An 18,861-nucleotide genomic window follows, 5' to 3' on the forward strand; every position below is an offset into this window, starting at 1 on the left:
AAGCACAGGAATCGGGAGGAGCGAGAATGGGATGAGCCAGGCGCGGGTCAGGGAGCTCGCTGTCCCTGCTGAAGTGAAAGCGAAAGGTTTCACCCTGGCAGCCAGCAGCAGCATTTCCTGCCCCAGGAGAAGCACCAAGTGAATCCCTACACTGCCTTTCCTGTCCAGCAGGCAGGCTCCAGCCCATCCTGCCCTGCCAGCCTCCAGGCTGGATGCTGCTCGTGGGAAGCGAGCGGCTCCAATGGGAACGCCGGTCCCGAAAGGCAGATGTTGTGTAAATTCGTATTTCATCAAAACAGTTAATTGTGACAAGAGGCCTATAAAAATCCTTGTACTGCTTAAATTATTTCTCCACTTAGAGCAACTCTACTACCAGGAAATGTTACACATTGCACTTTATACCCAACTGGCAGCGCTCAGTGATAACATTACAGCACTGTTAAATAACAGATATAAAAATCACAGATCTTTAGAAACTACAAATTAATTTTTCTCCCGTCATTCAACATAACCATTTACAAACAAACATGCCATGCAATTGTCATTAAAAGTTTTCCAATCTAGCGCTGCATGTGTTTAAATATGAAAATTATACTTCTGAAATAAACATTGCTGCTATCAGAGAAAAGTGCTACCATAAGTCACATCACTGTAAGACAGAAACTACCACCATGAAGACTCAGTAATCCCTCACATTTCACCAAGGGAATGTTCTCTCTCCATCCATCAAGGCCATGATAAAATAAAAAAAGCAAACAAAAACCAGCTACAAAATAACTAGACAGAACCTACTAAAACTTCAATTATTTCAGACCCACAAATACGTAAAGTAAGAAATTCAGAGACTGCTTTGTAATGAATGAATGATTTATCCATATTACTGATACCAAACCTCCAGTAATCTCTGTTTAGCAAATTTACTTTATCTACATGAATCTTCTTGTGTACACTGAAGACCAATTGTTATCCAGCTCATACAAGTAGGAAAAAAACATAACCCCAAAAAAACAACTAACAGGGTTTCACTTTTCCTAACTTGACCCTTTTTAAATTTATTAAGAGTTTATTATCTATTCACACTTGGAAAATATACGTATTTTTAGTAACATGCATCTACTCTAGATATTAAGTGTACACTTAGCAACATTTAGAGTAAAAAACAACAAGATTTTCTGCAGCTCCATGGGGTCACAGGATCTCTACCTGGAACCAGCAATCCAGCACTGTGCCAAAGGGAAAGCAAAGCCTTCATCTGCTCCCCTCACCTGCCTGGGTGAGAAAACAAGCAGGAGGTGTGGGGGGTAATTCAGTTCTGCAGTGCTCATCTTTCATATTTCTGTTACCACCACAAGCAGGCAACGCCTGCCAGCCTGGCTGCACTTTGTTTACACACTACTAGAAACCAGAATTTTCTACTTAGGCTAAAAAAAAGTCTCACTAGTTATCAAACAGAGTAGACCTTATTTTGTCTGTTCTCTCAGGATGTTCTGAAGAAAGTTTATATAATGCATGGAAATTATACATGCCATTATGTAACAAAATCAAAGTGCCATAAAATGTACACATGGGTATTTGCAGTTTCAAACAGCAGTTGCTGAACTGTAGCTGGCTTCATTTTAAAAGTACAGATCGCTTGCATAAATAGCATTTATTTAATCATAATAAGAATCATTTGTATATAATTCTCTGAACTTCTCACCTGCTCAAGTAATCACAATCAAATTGTAACACACTGATAAAATCAAGTTCAACTCCCTGGGTGTCTCTCTTTCAGACCATCTGGGTAGATGATCAAAGAACTACAGGTACAGAGTTTTTCCCTGGGAGATGACAAATCACCAGTGTGCAACAGGTGCTGTTCCTATCCATCATCATTTTTTCCCAACAAGGATGCCCCTGTTGGCAGCCAGGATGTTTGTGCACCCATGGGTGCTGGGGCAGGAGGTGAGGACACACAACCTGGGGCAGTGCAGCTCCTCTGGCCACTTCCCACACCCCAGAGGAGCAGGGGCTGCTCCTGCTTGGTAGGGCCAGACTGAAATTGTTCCCTCACTCCATGCAAAAACCTATATTGGTTCTCACAGCTTCAGGCTAGCAACAGAAAAAATAAGTTTTTAGGCCTAGCAACAGAGCTGGCCCCACAAGCATCCTTCTGCCTCTGCAAGGGTTAATCACACATGCAGGTGTAAATCACACTGACTACACCGACAGAACTGACTTTAACCCAAATTCTATATAGTGCACCTTAAAGGTTCAGTGGCAATTTTATTAAAAAGAAAGATTTCAGGCATTGATTTCTGAATGGCCATAATCAGTTATTTCTATCCAAGATTTTTACTTTTCACACATCACAGAAATAAATGGTCGTACAAATATACTACAGCTTCCAGCTTCATCTCCAGCTGGGGATGCTCACAGGATATTTAAATTCCCAGCTAACTACTAGATGGCACAGAAAGCACAGAACCCAGTCCTAACTGCAGCCTTATGCAGAGAAAAAAATGCCACAGAGAAAAAAGTTGCAGAATCCGTCAGCAGATTTCTCTATCTGAAAACGTATCTCCATCCGAAATAACTTTTGCTATAAAAACCACCAGGGAAACTCAGAAGTTAAAAACGTGGATGTGGTTTACATATGATGTTAAATATACAGAAGAAATATAATACAGTTGGTTGTAAAACACATCATGAAAAGAGGATATGTGCAAAATAACAAAGCGAAATTTGTCCATGAAACGTGTAAGGCAAGACAGAAATGCAGAGTATTTAACTTCATATTTGTTATTTTAAACTCGAACCAAACAAAGTGTGTTCAGATAACCGCACCTAAGCACATCGATTTCCAATTAACCGACGGGCGGGTATTTAATATCTGGCAGATCCACAGAAATAACTTATGGGAAGAATCCCGGCTTTTCCTCTGGGAAACATCCCCCAGCCGATTCCCACTGACTTTCCGCAGCTCAGCACACGCAAACCTCGATTTCCCGTTTTTCCGAAGACGCGCGGCGCCAACTCCGCCGGGCAGCGGCAGCGCCGGGACGGGCGGCGGGGACGCGGCACCCGCAGCGCTCCCGGGGCGCTCCCGGCGCCGGGAACGACGCGGCCCGGCCGGGATCCATCCCCTGGGCTCCCCGGCAGCACTGCCCGGGAAAACTCCCGCTGCCCGCCGCACAAAGAGCCGCATCCCCCGAGCGGCGGGCAGGATGCGGCCGGCGCTGCCCCCGGCGCTGCGCTGGCGCAGCCCCCGCCCAGCGGCCGCCGGGGGCTGCGGTGCAAAAACAATTATTGAGGGGGGAAAAAAAAATAAATAAAATCAACCACCGTGGATCGGGACGGTGCGCAGGGACGGGGCAGCGCGCCGGGTACCGAGCATCCATCCACCCATCCATGCATCCCCATCCCGCCCTCCATCCGCCCACACGCCCACCTTGCATCCCGCCGCCGGCTCCACACCGGAATCCGCCGCCGCCGCCGCCGCTGCTGAAAATACGGGGCAGGCGGGCGGACCAATGGGGGCGGAGAGCGCCGCGGCCGCAGCCAATGACGACCGCCCGCCGCCGGCGCTTGGCCAATCAGCGCGCAGCTCATTAGGCGGCGGCGGCCGGGAGCGGCGGGGGCGGGGAGCGGCTCTGCCCGTTCCTCGCCCGCCCATCGCGATTAATTCTTTTCCTCCCTTTTTCCTCTATTTTTTCCTTCCCCACCCCGCCTTCTTTTTCCCCACCCTTTTACTTTCTTGGCTTTTTTTTCTTATTTCTCTCCTCTCCCTCTTTCTGGCTCCCCCCTTTTAACTTCCTCTGCGCTTATTTTGGGCAGGGCCTTTTCCCGGATTTTTTTATGTACTCCCCCCACTGTACATTAATTATAGACACCAAAAACTTGGGGAGCCCCACGGGAACTTGTTCTGCTCTGTGTGGAAGGATGTCCTTGCCTAAATCATGACTGATGGCTGGGAAGCACCAGAGAGTAATATTTTAGAGAATCCAAAAAGATGAAGGGTTATAAACCACTATAGCTACTCCAGCCAAAATTTGAGCTCAGCCACTGGTTTTGGCATGGCACAAGCTGTGTGCATGCCTTCAACAAGCTCCCAGGATGCAGAACCAGCCTTTAAAAACAACAAAACGAAACCGGCAGATGTTTCAACCACACAGCTCCACTCCCGCATGCAAAGCTGCTTAATCTGTATCACCACTGCGAAATTCTTAGCAAAGTTTCTTATTCTAGTCAAACGATTGTGGGTATAAATACCTGCTTTGCTAAAATATATGGAATAAACAGCCTTAAAAAAAAAAAAAATTCAAATTCCTTAGCATTCATTCTTGAAAATAAACTTTTCAATTAACAAAACTCATGACTGCTTTATATTACAGCAGAAACCTATCTACTGTAGAACTGGAGGATGAAAATGTTGCAGAGTTCTCTTCTGTTTTTCCATTCTGGTGAAAATAATTCCTAAATTCAGAGCAAACTAAAACAGTGACAAAGCCTGCACCTCCCATTTCTGATGTTGTGCTCCCTCTGACCTCACTCCCAGCATTTAAAATCACCAAATTGTATTTGCTCAAAGCCCTTGCCTCAGCAGGCCACATTATGAATATATTCACAATATATTTGGCTAATACAGGACAACACACTCTGTGAAGTGATAAACCCAATATCAACCCGAGTCTTGATGATAATTTACAGGAGAAATCTTTTCTTTTGCAGATCAAGAGAGGTTTTTTCCTGAGGTGCCCCAAGAACACTGTAATGTTTGGAACTGCTGACAGGCAACCAATAACTGTGACAAATTATACATTCATGGCATCTGCAACAATCGATAAACTGACTCACCAAATTAACAAAATATAGATCACAAAGCATACATTTTTATTAAAGAATAATTTCATGATAACCAAGTAATGTGGATGCTTCCAAGCATAAGATTAAATTACATGCTGAGCAAATCTGGCATTTTGTGATAAACTATGAAAATAGTCTTTGCAACAGCAACTGAGGAAGAACATTGCTGACATAGTCTATAAGCATGTTTCATAAAGCACAACGGAAAGTAACAAAAAGAAAAAAAAAATCCCAAAAACCAAACCAACCAACCAACCAACCAAACAAAAAAAAAACAAACCCCATAGTGAAGTGGCGGGTAGAGAATTCACTACCATATCCACAATAATTACTTTCTAGATAATATTCCTTCAAATATGATGCTGATTTTGGTGTTAAAAGTAATAAAAACAGATTACCTCCATAGGGGGATATTTACACCAAATAAATTCCTAAGCCATTCAGACTTCAGCAGTCATTATTGGATGATGCAAAGATTTTTAGCACATTTAGGATGATAGCAAATGTACTTAAATACACAAAGCAAGTGTCTGACCTGATAGTGTCTTGACTGACCCTGCTGGTTGTAATTTTGTGTCTGCTGAATAACTCTACATTTAAAGAACTTGCTTGAACTTAGGAACACAATGAATCCACTGAATTTGAAAGTGTTACACTTTACACATGTAAAGTGTTTTCCTGCATGGATATTTTCCCCTACTGAGGAATGCAGTTAGAAGAGATTTCCCAACCTTCTGTAACAGTGTTGGGGAAGTTCTTCCTTTCTCAGGGAGGAAGATGGAGCATCTCTGATGGCAAAGGCTTCACTACTGGGAAGAGCACATTAGGCACATCCTCAGTGTCCACAGTCTGTGTTGGATTATTCCTACACAGCTCTGAATCATGTCCTAAATGAAGAATTTAAAATACTGACATAATTTTATTAAAGTTTACAGTTATTAGTTACTGGAACCCCTTGGTAATTGGTTTCTCCAGGCTAACAATGCCATACCAGCTGCATTAGAAGGCTGTCCTAAATGAGTTTGAATTCTCTACAATGCCAGATAATGTGGTGCTTTCAGGGTGTCTTCTCATTATTAATGTCTTATCAGATCTTCAAAATATTTATTTTACAGCAAAATATCCAAAACTTCCCAGAAGCAGACTTTCATACTTCTGAGTATTTTACATCCCTAATGTTTAGCCACTTCCTCAACTTACACGGATTTCCTACTAAACACAAGATGTGCTGTTTCCTGTCCTTCTTTCTAGCTAATAAATAATGGAATTTTAATTCTGAACTGCTGTCATGAAACAAAAATTAAATAGAGCCTAAGTGATATCCTAAGAGATACAAAAACAATAATGTTTACACTAGATCCATTATTAACTTAATTCTTTCTTAAACAAATGACATTTAATAATACATTAAACACATAAACAGGAACATATTCGAAGTTATAATCCCATCAGCTCCTTTTCATGACATTCATCTTCTCAAAGGTAATACCCACATTTCAATCTAATCATTTGTTGAACATCACTAACTTAATAAACAGACATGGTTCCTTAAAAAAAGCTTACTACTTAAATAAGCTGCTGCCTTCCTTAGCTGTGGCAACCTAAATCAGTTTTTTTAAAAAATCTATTCTCTGGCATATTATTAGCAACCAGAAATTTATTACATTATTTTCTTTCAAAATTAAGTATATTTAGAAAACATACCTACATATCCCCACTTATAGACAACCATTTATCTAAATATTTTAGAAGTGTTCTGCATGGTGAACATTTCATTTCCTAAGAAAATACCCACATTGCTGTGAATCTTTTCAGTCCCCAAAACGTGCCTACAGATAGCAGCAGTGCATATTTTAGAGAAGCAGCAAACAGGACCAGCCTCAGAATTACACCCACCACCCTCCACAGAAGATGAGGCGAGAGCATTTTCTCTTGCCATAAATTACCACTCCCTTCCATCAGCAATTATTTAACTTTCAAAAATAGCTGCAACGAGACAAATTATGAGCTATAATTACACAAATGTATCCCTGATATTAAGACTGCATACATGCAGATATGTATACCTAATGTGCTCTAAAATGTGTGATGTTAAGTATCAAATATACCAGGGCATCTTTATCTTATCACCCAAATGATAACATGTCTGTGCTAAACATGTCTGAACAATTCCAGTGGCTAACAATGCCTATTATTACTTTTTTATCTGGTACCACTCACTCAATTCTGGTACATTTTTTTTCTACTACACTTTCCTCTTTCCCAGATTAGTGCAGGGACCTAAATCCACAGGAGTCAAAGGGATCACCAGCCTCCCTTCCAGGGGGGAAAGAAAAATCTATCTATCTATCTATCTATCTATCTATCTATCTATCTATCTATCTATCTATCTGTCTATCTATCTATGGCAACACAGGAGCTGTGTCAGGTCAAAAGTCTGTACTCTAGAAATATCTAAGGGCTGGAAACACTACAAATACTGCACACAGTATGCCTGGTTTTGCTTTCTGTTTCTGGGCTGGAGGGCACTTTATGGCCTGACCCAGTTCAATAATCATTTCATTAAGTACTTCAAGACTAAATTGCATCATTCTGTTCTTGGAAACTGGAATTATTGAATATCTCAAGTTACTCAATTAAAAGCAAATTAAAATTTGTCTACTTCTGCACTACTAGTTTGACTCAAAACACCTCCCACGTTGTCAGAGGTCTTGATAGACCACTGTCTCTCCAAAATTGCCATCATCTCTGCTAAATCATGCTGTGAAGTGCTGCCTCTTAGCCAGATGCATTTATCCTGTCTGTAGAATCAGGATAAATCCAGTTATCACAGAATCACAGAATGGTTGGGGCTGGAAGTGATCTTAAAGATCATCCAGCTCCAACCCTCTGCCATGAGCAGGGACCAGGTTAGACCACTGGTTCCACTAGACCAGGCTGCTCCAATCCCCATCCAACCTGGCCTGGGATGGGGAAGCCACAGCTTCTCTGCTGCCAGAGCCTCACCACTTTCACAGGGAACAATTTCTTCCTTATATCTGATCTAACTCTGCCTCTTTTAGCCTGTCAGCCTGAAGCCATTCCCTCTTGTCCTGTCTCTCCCTGTCCTTGCCCCCAGCCCCTCTGCAGCTCTCCTGTCACTCCCTCTGGGTTCTGGAAGCTGTCCCCACAGCAGAAGTGCTCCAGCCTTTTGAGCATCTTTGTGGCCTCCTCTGGACTTGCTACACAAACTCATTTTGAGTCCAGCCCCAGAGTTCCAGACCCAGTAACTCCAGGTGGGGTCTGGTGGCTTCACCTTCAGCCATTCCCAAAGCATTCCCAGGTGGGAGAGGGCAGGCAGGTCACACAGGAGGCAGCACCATGGGCAGGTCTGGGGTGGGGGCCAGGCACTCTCTGTGCTCTCAGTGATTCAGCATTTCTTTTACTCACCTATTAAATTGTCAAATCTACAGCATTTATTATGCAGTTACCATGAAACAACAGTGAACTCAGGTTATTATTATTTTGGTTAAGCTATTTTCTTGTTATTCTTTTTATTTTCTTGTTATCTTGTTTTCTTGTTATTTTCTTGTAGGGCATTAACAGTCAGAGATTCATAAGATCTATTTTTTGCAGAGAAACTTGACAAAAAGACAGAAACCCAATAGATTTTTCTTTCTCCACATTTGTTTTCAATGGTGATAGAATAAATTGCTCCACTAAAAAGCCTTGATACTTTCTGTTTTAAAGCACAAGAACAAATGCTATTTTTAAAGTCAAAATGTGTTATAATGATAGGGTTGGGGTTTGAGGTGGTTTGATTTTTTGGGGTTTTTCTTGGAAGACTAAAAATCTATTTTTTTCAGTTACAGTGAAAATTCTGAATGCATATTCACATCATTTTGCAAAACTGTCAACACTAGATACACACTTCTTTCTTTGAACTATCTCCCTGTGTTGCAACCCTCATCTAAATTTGAAAATATTTTGGTAAACATAGCTGATGTTTCATGGGTGCAATTTTGAGACCATAAGGAATTTAAGAAAACAGTTGATACTGCATTAAAATCTAAAATTGGCTTTTAAGAATCCATCAGCTTTCTCAAATCAGCAACTATTAAGAAAAACATCCAGAAATGAATATCTGTACCTAATCTACTTTCTCCTAGATTATCTTCCCTGGAGTGTTGTTTTGGAACTTTTGAGCTCCTTTTGAAAGATATTTGTACATTCTTTTGTGGTGACTTATTTTATGCATTACTTAAGTATGTTCTTCTCTTACTATTATACATTTAGCCTACATATCAAGATAATTGTATCACAACATTTATCCCAACAGGCTTTTATTTCCAAAGCAGGTTGTCTCAAGTATAGTTGATAACATCCAGACTTTGCCCAGATAAAGAAAATAGTTTGATTTTAAAAAAGAAAGCATTATGAGCACTAGTGGCCTAACACATTTCTTAGAAGCACAGACCTGAGAACATTTCCCTTGGGATGTTATAACAGCAATGTAAAATAATTTGTTTCATGAACTTAAATTTCTTTATTAAGAAAATCCCTGTTTCATTTTGGTTTGGTTTATTTTGTTGCCACCACTCTCCTTGGAAAGCTGTGGTGGACTTTAGGAGCTCTGCCCATCAGGAATCCTCTTCCAGAATTCAACCTCAATTCATTCAGCAGTTGGTTGCACCTTTTTTTTTTTCCTTTGCAGCCATTGGCTTTCAGCTCTTTTCCTCTTGTTCCACACAGTATCTAAAGATAAATACATTCCCCATGCCTCCCTCTGACAGCCTCTTTACCTTACTCATTAAATTGTTCAGGAATGATGAACTCATACTGATAGAGCAGAATATTCTGTTCAGTTGTTTTTATGCATATCACAGGGGCTGCTGAAGCACATCCCGTGATCATCCAAGTACTATTTATCTATAATGAGAATCTTGTTGCAAGTTTCTATTTTACAAACCTCTGCTATTACTCACTTAGAAGATATGACCTTTGATTTTGTATTTTGAATTTGATTCCACTTCTATTAGCCCAGTGTTCAACGTAATCTCAATTATTTCTGTATAATATCCTGTATAATATTTAGGATGCCTTCCAATTTAGCCATTAGCACAGCCCCTCTACTCATGCCAGGCAATCCATGTGAAACAAGCCAAGCTCAGTACTCCACTGCTAACCTCTCCTGCAACACCCACACCTTTTAGAAAAAAAAAATTCTTTTTGAATAACACCAGGTGGTGAATTTCTGCAGGAAGAAATCATTCTTTAACCTGGTTTTCCAGCAGCAACCACTCCGTTCTCATTCCATGCTGAGAGTCAAGGCACACAGAGAGGAGCTGTGCCTGCAGCTGCTGACCCAGGAGCCTGGACTGTGCCCCATCATGACCCAGCAGATGTCCCTGGGTGACGTGTCCTGGCCCAGAGCTGGGACAGCGCTGGGCACGTCCCGAGGATCTGTGGCTGCAGCCACGCTCGGGCTTGGTGGAGGCTTTACTCCAGCAAACAAGGTCTCACTGACCTTCCAGAGGCCTCCAAAACACAAACCTCAGCTTGTTTCTTCACTCCTGGTAGCTCATAAGGTAGAAACCTATAATTCTTAGTAGCAGTAAATACTAATTTTTATGAGTCTTGAATTAATTCACAATAAGCACCACAGTATTCCATTAAACACACAAGTGCTGAGGGCTGTGTGAAACTTCTTTTTTTTTTTTTTTTTTTTTGAAGAGTAAGAGATAATGTCTGGATTTTGAAACACTGTGGTGGTTTAGAAATGAAGGGTGAAGACTCCTCCAGAGAGGTGAAAGGAGCTGCCCTGCACACCACACAGCTGCCTTTGGCACACTGGAGTCTTCAGAACCTCTGAAAGTAATGGTCCTGCCAAAAACTACTACTGCTTCAGCAGGTTTAACCATTTTTAGAAGCACTGCCAATACCAAGGCATCAAACCAGAGTCTTTGCCTGTACCTGTCTCCCTATCCCCAGAACAATCAAACAGTATTGTTAAATCACTGGGTATCCTCAGAGCAGTCCAGGACTGCCCTGGAGGCACAGAACCCAAATCCCTCTTCCAAAGGGATCCTCCTTGGCATGAGCAGGCCAGCAGGGATACAGACCTCTGGCCAGAAGGGTGGGATTCTGCAAGGTGCCAGGAGCTGGAGGAGCTCTCTCTCCCCTCTCTGCTGAGTGAGGTGTGTTACACAAAATCCTGCATTTTAATTATGCAATTACACAGAGCTGGAGCTTTGCAGACACAACCCTGCTGCTGGCACCACCTCCCTCAGTGGTTAAACTCTGAAGCCATGTGCAGGGTGAGAAGTTTTCTCAAACCCTTCCAAGAACATCAATAACACAGTCCTAGTTATGAACTTCATTCAGCTCTGTGCTCATTAAGTCACAGCTGTTTCCCCTTGGTGCTGTGTTAGATCAGACATCACTGAGCCTGCCTGTCTGTGTGTGTACACAAATATGCTTTTCCCTTTGTCCTGCAGAACAAACTCCTAACAGGAAAGTGTTTATATTAAAACTAACTGGAATTAAATGCCAATTAACAGTCTTAATAGTCTTAAGATAACATTTCAGATCTATTTAATGCCATAATAACCTGACTGCAGAGCTGACATTGGTTAGATTTTAGCTATTGTTTTGACTCAGAAAGAAACTACCAGTTGATTAAAAAACCTAAATTAGCTTAAGCATGAACACCTCAATTGAAAACTGAAAATGCTTCTGAGTTTCCCTACCTGCTCAAAAGGAGGCCAACACACCTCATTTCCCTTGCAACTCACTTCTCATCACAGCTCTGCATGTAAGAGGAGGATTTTTGGAGGTTTCACACATATTTTTTAATTATCTCTTCTTTAAGAAAAGAAGATGGACTTTTTTTCCTGCTTCTCTATCCCTTCATAAACTCTTTTAATGTTTATGCTTATCCCTTCATAACTCTTTCTTTGTTATCACAGATAACAGAACACATTTAGCCTACCTGGCATGACAATACTTTTCAATTTGGTTGATATAAACCTGTTTTTCACTAAAGGGAATATGTTTGTTTTCAAAGCTGTCTGAAATACAGACAACAACCCACTAACTGAAGGTATAAAACTAGGTAAAATACACACTAATTAACATAATTCATTGCATTTTGTGCCCACATTCTCGCTAGAATGAGATTTCTTCTCACACCCCCTCTTGAAATGGGAGTAAGAATAGAGCAGTTTCAAAGCTTAAATCAAGAACAACAGCTTAACATTTATTTTTATATTTTTCTGTTCCTATATGCCTTTTTTGAACCATTTAATACCCTTCAGAAGCTCAAAAAATTGTTTGGCCAACAACAACAACAACAAAAAAGGCTTAATCATTTTTAGAAATACTTGCAATACTAAGGCTTCAAAGCAGAGTATATCCCTGTACTTGAGGCTTCTTTCTGTGGAGACAAACCCTCTGTAATTCTCCAAAAAAGCAGCAACTGATCCTGTAGTGAAGGCTGAACTCTACTATACCCTGACACATCCTATTTCACTTCTTTGCTAAAATGCACTGAATAATACATAATGGAAAAATACAAGTGTTGTAACCTAATCTGGGCTGTAAATCCCTTCTCCAGACACACATCCCTCCTCCACCACCCCAATGAACACACAATGACTGATGAGGAAGAGCAGCTTCCATTGCATACTTGTAACACTTTTGTGTCCCTTGTAACACTTGGATAATTTGAACTAAATTACTTTTTAATCACAGCAGAAAAACTCAACAAGGAAAAACTGGGAGCAATTTAACAAGGTAGCAAAGTTTCCCACTGCAGTCCTTGGCGTGGACAGCACTTAAAAATGGGTGAAAAGCCATTCAAGGAGAATAGTTTCATTTTGTTTGAAGTAGAAATTCCCTACACCAACTAAGCAAACATCCTCATCCCTTTCAATAACTCAAACACCTGAAGACAAAGTAACAAAGCAAACAAATATTTTCAACAATATTTTTTTCATTTTGTAGCGTGGTCATGGTCTGGGGCACCCAGAATTTTCTAGGTAGGACTAGGAATTATTTCCTATTTTGCACCAGAGAAGAATCTAGAAAGAAAATTTTAGTCCCATGAGAAGGTCCACAGAACTTGTCTCCAAACATCCAAACTTCAGGGAATACAGAATTACACAGCCATTTAATCATATAAAGTGTTGAATGTCAGAATAAGAAAGTAGGAGTCATTAAAAAAAAATCAGATTTAACACTAAGACATGCACAAAATTAAAAAGGTAAAGAATTGATTAATAACAGGGATGATGATGTAAGAATAAAAATTAATTATTGAAATGAATACAATTTTTGACAAATCTTTGCAGAGCACCATATAGTACCAAAGTCTTCCCAAAGTCACATCTGCAGTGCCTTCATAAGTACCTTATCCATTCTCTTAAACCCAGCACTAAGATATCTCCTACTACAAATACTTCAAATATCCATAAACATTAACAGTATTGCTGTCAGTGATAACAGGATAGCATTAATATACAAAAAATGGATTTTTACTTTCATTATGAAATATTATGAGTGTTGTCTATATAATTGTGTCTAGAAAGACTGGAGTTAAGCTTTTCTTTAAAAAAAAAAAAACAAAATGGGTGCAATAAGAAAAGAAAAAAAAATTCTATACCAAATATTTAAGACCTGTCATTTGCTTATACAGCTACAGATAAATTAAGAGATACTAAAAATGTCAGAAGTTAAGCTACCCCTCTCATTTTCCTCAATCTACTTTTAGTCAAGTTCTCATTTTAAAATTGTTCAGTCACTCCCTTTGCTGAGTGCAGTGTATTTTGAATCTGACATTTCCCCCACCCCCACAAGAGAAAATCCCATCACCAAAAGGGTAAATTCATTCTGTAGAAGTGAATGTATCTGAAAAGATCAAGCTGTCCTTTTGGTTCACTTGGGCTTTTGGGGTGAGGAAGAGTGAAACACCTAAAATTTACAGCATCAGTAAACAAAAACAACTGAACTCTACATTAAATGGCTCACTAGAGCATGTAACACTGTAGAGAAATGGGATTTTACAAGGATACAGAGGAGTAGATTTTCCATATTTGAGAAGTCAACCAAAAGGGATGGGGGAAAAAGAACAGATAATCATAGCATGAGGCAATAGGAATGTTACATGAAAATATTTGAGATTTAATATGCTGATTTGCAATTTTTTTTTCATTGGCTAGACATTGTTACAATAGAAATATCTGCATAAAAATTTGTTTAGTGAAGTTGACACTCTTAAAAAAGAAGAAAGAAAGGGGAGAAAATTGTATGTCAGAAAACAATAAGAATACAGAGCCTGTATTTAAGGCTGTGGTCACAATAAAATATGTAAACCAACTTGCTATGGCTCATTGTGATCTAGCCATGCCAAAACATTGTCTTCAAGGGACTGTCAACACAGTAATGTGTAGAAGCTTACTGATTTTAAAAAAAGAAAATACTCATTTACAAAAAATTTTCTGGTCTTACTTAAGCTGAAGATCAGAAACAGCCCCACATCACTTACAAAAAACAGTACTGCTGAATTGGGAAAGTCAAAGCAGAGATTGAATTGAATTGATTAATGTTATTTTAAGTTCTCTCTCCTGGCCATGGAAGCCTGTACAAGACCAGCAAGGTGTGTCTGTAAGGAACCTCACACCTCAGACACGATGGGAGGTGAGGGAGAGGGTGTAAATGAAATGAATCCTCTGCAAGCCAACTTATTCTCAAATGTTTTAAGGTTTCTGACACTCAGGAAACCCAGAAGCCCGAGTTACTGAGGGCTGTGAAGTCCCACATAGCCAGAAAACTGCTTTTTTTCCGTTCTGTTTTTACACTGCTACACTTTTATTGATTTACTCTGCATTTGAACATATACATTTCTTTTGATATTACTCAACCAACCAGTTTCAAAATATATAATTGAAGGTATTGCATATGTGTATAAAATCCACAACTGAGCAGACTGACAGAAAGAAGTAAAAGGGACTTACATGAATTGCTGCAGTTGAATCTTGACTGGTCTTTTTACTAGAAGCACAGAATTGACATCAGTGAAATGATGGAAACATTGAATGGGAAGGTGACATCAATTTTTCCTTCAGAGTCTCCAGTTAAAGAGAACATTTTGTTTTCAGGGAAGAGTTGACATGGCTGATGAGTCTGTGGTGGGTCAGAGGATGTTGCATTGGCCATTGAGCAATACAGAATGACTAGGGTCATCACCAAAAATTGATATAATTGTTATATATAACGGGAAAACCTGAAAGATTTAGAATTTCATTACATCCTATAGGTGGCCCTGGAATTCAGGGTGGCCCTCAAAGAAGAGATTTGAAGAAAAATATGGAGAAGAAACACTCTTAGGAAAATACTGCTCAGTCCTCAGCAGAAAGAGCCACGTTGCCTTATGCTACAGAGCACAGCATCTCACAGAGAGTCCAGAATCTAGCCTTGTCCAAAGAAGTCAAGCAACCACTAATCTCTAAATTTAAAAAGATTTTAAAGCTTTTATTTATCCTAGTTGATAAGATTTTTTTTAATAAATAACTTAGTGTACTAACACACAGAAACTAGTCTACAAGCTGAGCTGCACAAGAGGCTGGATGAATCATTATTAAAATGAAATCTTGCTGATAGTCCTGGATAAACACAGCCTCATCTATGACCTCCAAAAAGCCTCCAGGGCAGCTACATCAATGGGACTGGGACAGGATGCACAGCTCAGATGCTGAGGTACCCAAGACTTACCCTACACAGGCAAACACAGACAACCTCTGTCATCTCCATTCCAGCTCCAGGTATTTTAGATTTAACCACTTCATCATCTCAAATGTCTTGACAACAGTTGGATCATCTAGAGCTCAGAAAACATGCCAGAGTTTTCTTGAAAATATTGAGTATCTACCAAACCTAGGTGATTTACACGTAACACTAGAATTCAGGTGACTTAAAATGTTAATTGGTAATTTGTGGAAATATGTAGTGTTGAAAACAAAATTAGAGATATGCAGTTTTGTCTTCTAATTATACTCCATCCTTTAGTCTGTTATATTTTACATATTTTTTATATTGCTCACACAACAATGGATTTGCTGTTTCTGAAAAAACATGTAACTGCATCTTCTTTCAGCTCATGACAGCACACTGAGTTATACTGTCATCTCATCTGAGGCCACAAGAAGAAACACCCTACCACCAGTTTATAATGTAAAGGTTAAGATACATTTGCTCTCAAGCTCATTCTATTAAACTTTTTTCCCTGATTAATGGTTAACTGGCAATAAGTTTGCACTTTTTTAGTGATATTTATTGCAGATTACAAGCATCATGCTGAGAAGCACATATGTAATAAGGTTTATTTCTATTTTCATGCTATTCCTTGCCAAAATCGCACGGTGAAACCCATCTGTTGTATTTCCCATCTGAGGTTAGACAAGAAAAGGAGACTCTACACAGCACTCTGTCACTGCAAACAATATTGATTAAAGCAGAGTTTGGAGATGGAATCCAAAGTGCTTACTCAGAGCAGGCATTCTGCCTTACGGATGCACACAGATTAAAATGTATATGAAATATGGTATACACATGGAAGCAATAATGACCAGGTCTGGATTCTGAAATAAGGACCTAAGTAGAAGCTGAACCATCAGAGAATTGTTCCTGTACATTTGCTCACATGTACCTTCAAATATGCAATTTTTTTGTACCAATGTAATTTTCATTTTGGTGCCAGTTTAATAAATGAAGTCTCCATCTGAAAAACTGAGGAATATTTGGGAGCCTTTCTTTTGTGCCTTGTGTAAAGGATGCAAGTGCTCTGATAGAGCAATGCACACTGCATTGTTTTTCACTTTCTCACAGAAAACAGACACTGTCCCTCTTTGCAGATGGCCAGCCTTCACAATGTTTTAACTGTACTCATTTCCTCATTCAAGACACAAGAAATGTTCTTCCTTTTATCTGTCAAGTAAATTCATGCAACACATAATTCAATGCTAATTTAGTGTGTGAAGGAGCATAAGTAATGAGGATGTTGGTAAAATCAGCTGAGATAATGCAAGTGGATTCTGATACATGGAGGAAGAAAGGGCACCAAAATATCAGACATAAGTGGAAACAGAAATATCTGATACACAACTTACTTTAAAGGGAACAGGAGTAGGCAGACACACAAGAATGGCTTTATGTTAACTACACAGGGAAAGTATTTCAGAATTGGAGACATTCTAGTATTTATGAATGTACTGGCTTATAAACCATTACTGAAACATGCAATTGTACCCCCCAGACAAGAGATGGAGCTCCAAGTGAAAATTAATGTATAACACACAAGGATATAAATTAAAATATAAAACAATTCAGCTTCAACACCGAATTTTGAAAAGTTGTTTGCAGCGTGGATACAGAGATTAACAGGATGTAAACTTCAGGATAGGCATAAACACACAACATATTTTTCATTGCCCCCTTTGGAAAAGTAACACACACACAGCTTTTAAGGAGTGTTGCATTCAGAGCTCCAGAAACTAATGTCCTCAATATTAAAAATACAGCACAGTGGACAGCTTAAGATACATTCCATCTTCTAAATGCTCTTTCATGAGGAATGAGTGACTTTTATTGTAAAGATACAGAAACATAGCCATCAGGGTAGCTTTCAAGAAGAACTGCTCTCCCATGTAAACCTCAGATCCAAGGAAGTTGATCTGAGTCCTTTTTGGGCTCAGATCCTTCCTACCACCTGAAGAGCCTAAAGGAGATGTGTTATCCAAAGTGCAAGTTCCTTTATATTTAACTAGAAATGATAGAAACTTCCAGATCATGTCATCTCAAGTAAAACCTTAGACAATTTATAGATGACCTTCCCTCTTCCACTCATGATCTTGCTGGTTTAACTGTGGCTCATCACATCACTGCAAAACTCAGGGACAGACTCTGAATCCAGGCCAGAAATAAAAAGTTTATACAGCAAATCTGCACAGAATTTGTTAAACCTTCTTCTGTGAGTCAGAGTTAAAAGGTGCTGTGCCTAAGGGTGCTCAGGTAGTGCCCCTCACTGAAACAACCACTGCCAAGGGCAGTGAAAACAGTAGCATGGTTGTGGCAATACAGACATCAAACAGCATCTTGGCAACCCCCAAAATTTTGCATTAGTGTTATATTTCAAGAACCTGAGAGATTACATTTCAATAAACCAGAAAGTTAGACTCTGGCTGGGGACAAGGTTCCTTTAAGTAGAAATGTTAGTTTTAATTTATTTGACTCTCAAGTTCAACAAAAAGTTTCCTGTTATCACATAGATGTTTGAGAAAAGGCCAAAGCAAACAGTGTTACCAGTTTCATTCTATGCATCTTCACATCTCTCTGTAGCTCTATTACTTCTTGGCCTGACATTAAAGGCTCCATCAGAAATGACAAAGTTTGCTGGATATTTCTCCATTCTTCCCTCAGCTTTATCAGTGCAGTAGAAAGATGTTGTTCTTCACAAAAAAACCACAAGTCAACACAATACAGTACTTGAACAGCCTACAGACACATCATGTAGAATTTACACATTTAGGGGTTTGGCACAGACACAGAATTGTAATTGAGACCATCCCCAGGACTAATGAACTGTTCTAGAAATGACACATTACCCCCTTTTATTTGAAGAAGCCTGTTAGTTAATATCTGCTCATTAATGTTTGCATCACTGCCTTATTTTAGGGCAGATCCCCAGTTCAATGCAATTTACTAGTAACTACCTTTTTGTTTTTTTTTTTTTCCTGGAGATAAATCTCATCCCAGTGAAGCCATACCTGCCTTATCTAGTACCCAAATCTCTGTCTGTGTAGAAAGATCACTTCCAGAACGTACTGGATGCAGTCCAACTCTAAGAAATTACTTCTATGTACTCACCCTCAAACATGTTGGAAATCCAGGAGAAGTGTAGTAAAGTAGTTCTGGTAACTGTATTACTAAAGCAATAAAATCAACACACTATTTTTACTATTTGTTTAGTAATAGTACTTGACA

General features: G+C 39.6%; 1 protein-coding gene across 14 annotated transcripts in view; it reads right to left on the reverse strand.

Annotated features, from left to right (window-relative positions):
- CTBP1 (C-terminal binding protein 1) overlaps positions 1-18,861 on the reverse strand; it is a 230,912-nt gene that overhangs the window by 143,425 nt on the left and 68,626 nt on the right. For 2 of the 14 annotated variants that reach the window (XM_079306607.1, XM_079306600.1), the window contains exon 1: positions 3,431-3,503. The exons of 7 other annotated variants lie outside the window; for them this stretch is intronic. In XM_079306607.1, coding sequence (XP_079162733.1) covers positions 3,431-3,437 — 7 coding nt within the window. In that variant the 5' untranslated portion in view covers positions 3,438-3,503. Of the gene's footprint in view, positions 1-3,430; positions 3,521-18,861 lie in introns of those variants that run through there. 5 more of the 14 variants (XM_079306605.1, XM_079306597.1, XM_079306599.1 and 2 more) reach the window with 5 other exon arrangements.

Source organism: Erithacus rubecula (assembly GCF_903797595.1).
Source record: "Erithacus rubecula genome assembly, chromosome: 5".
NCBI lineage: Eukaryota > Metazoa > Chordata > Aves > Passeriformes > Muscicapidae > Erithacus > Erithacus rubecula.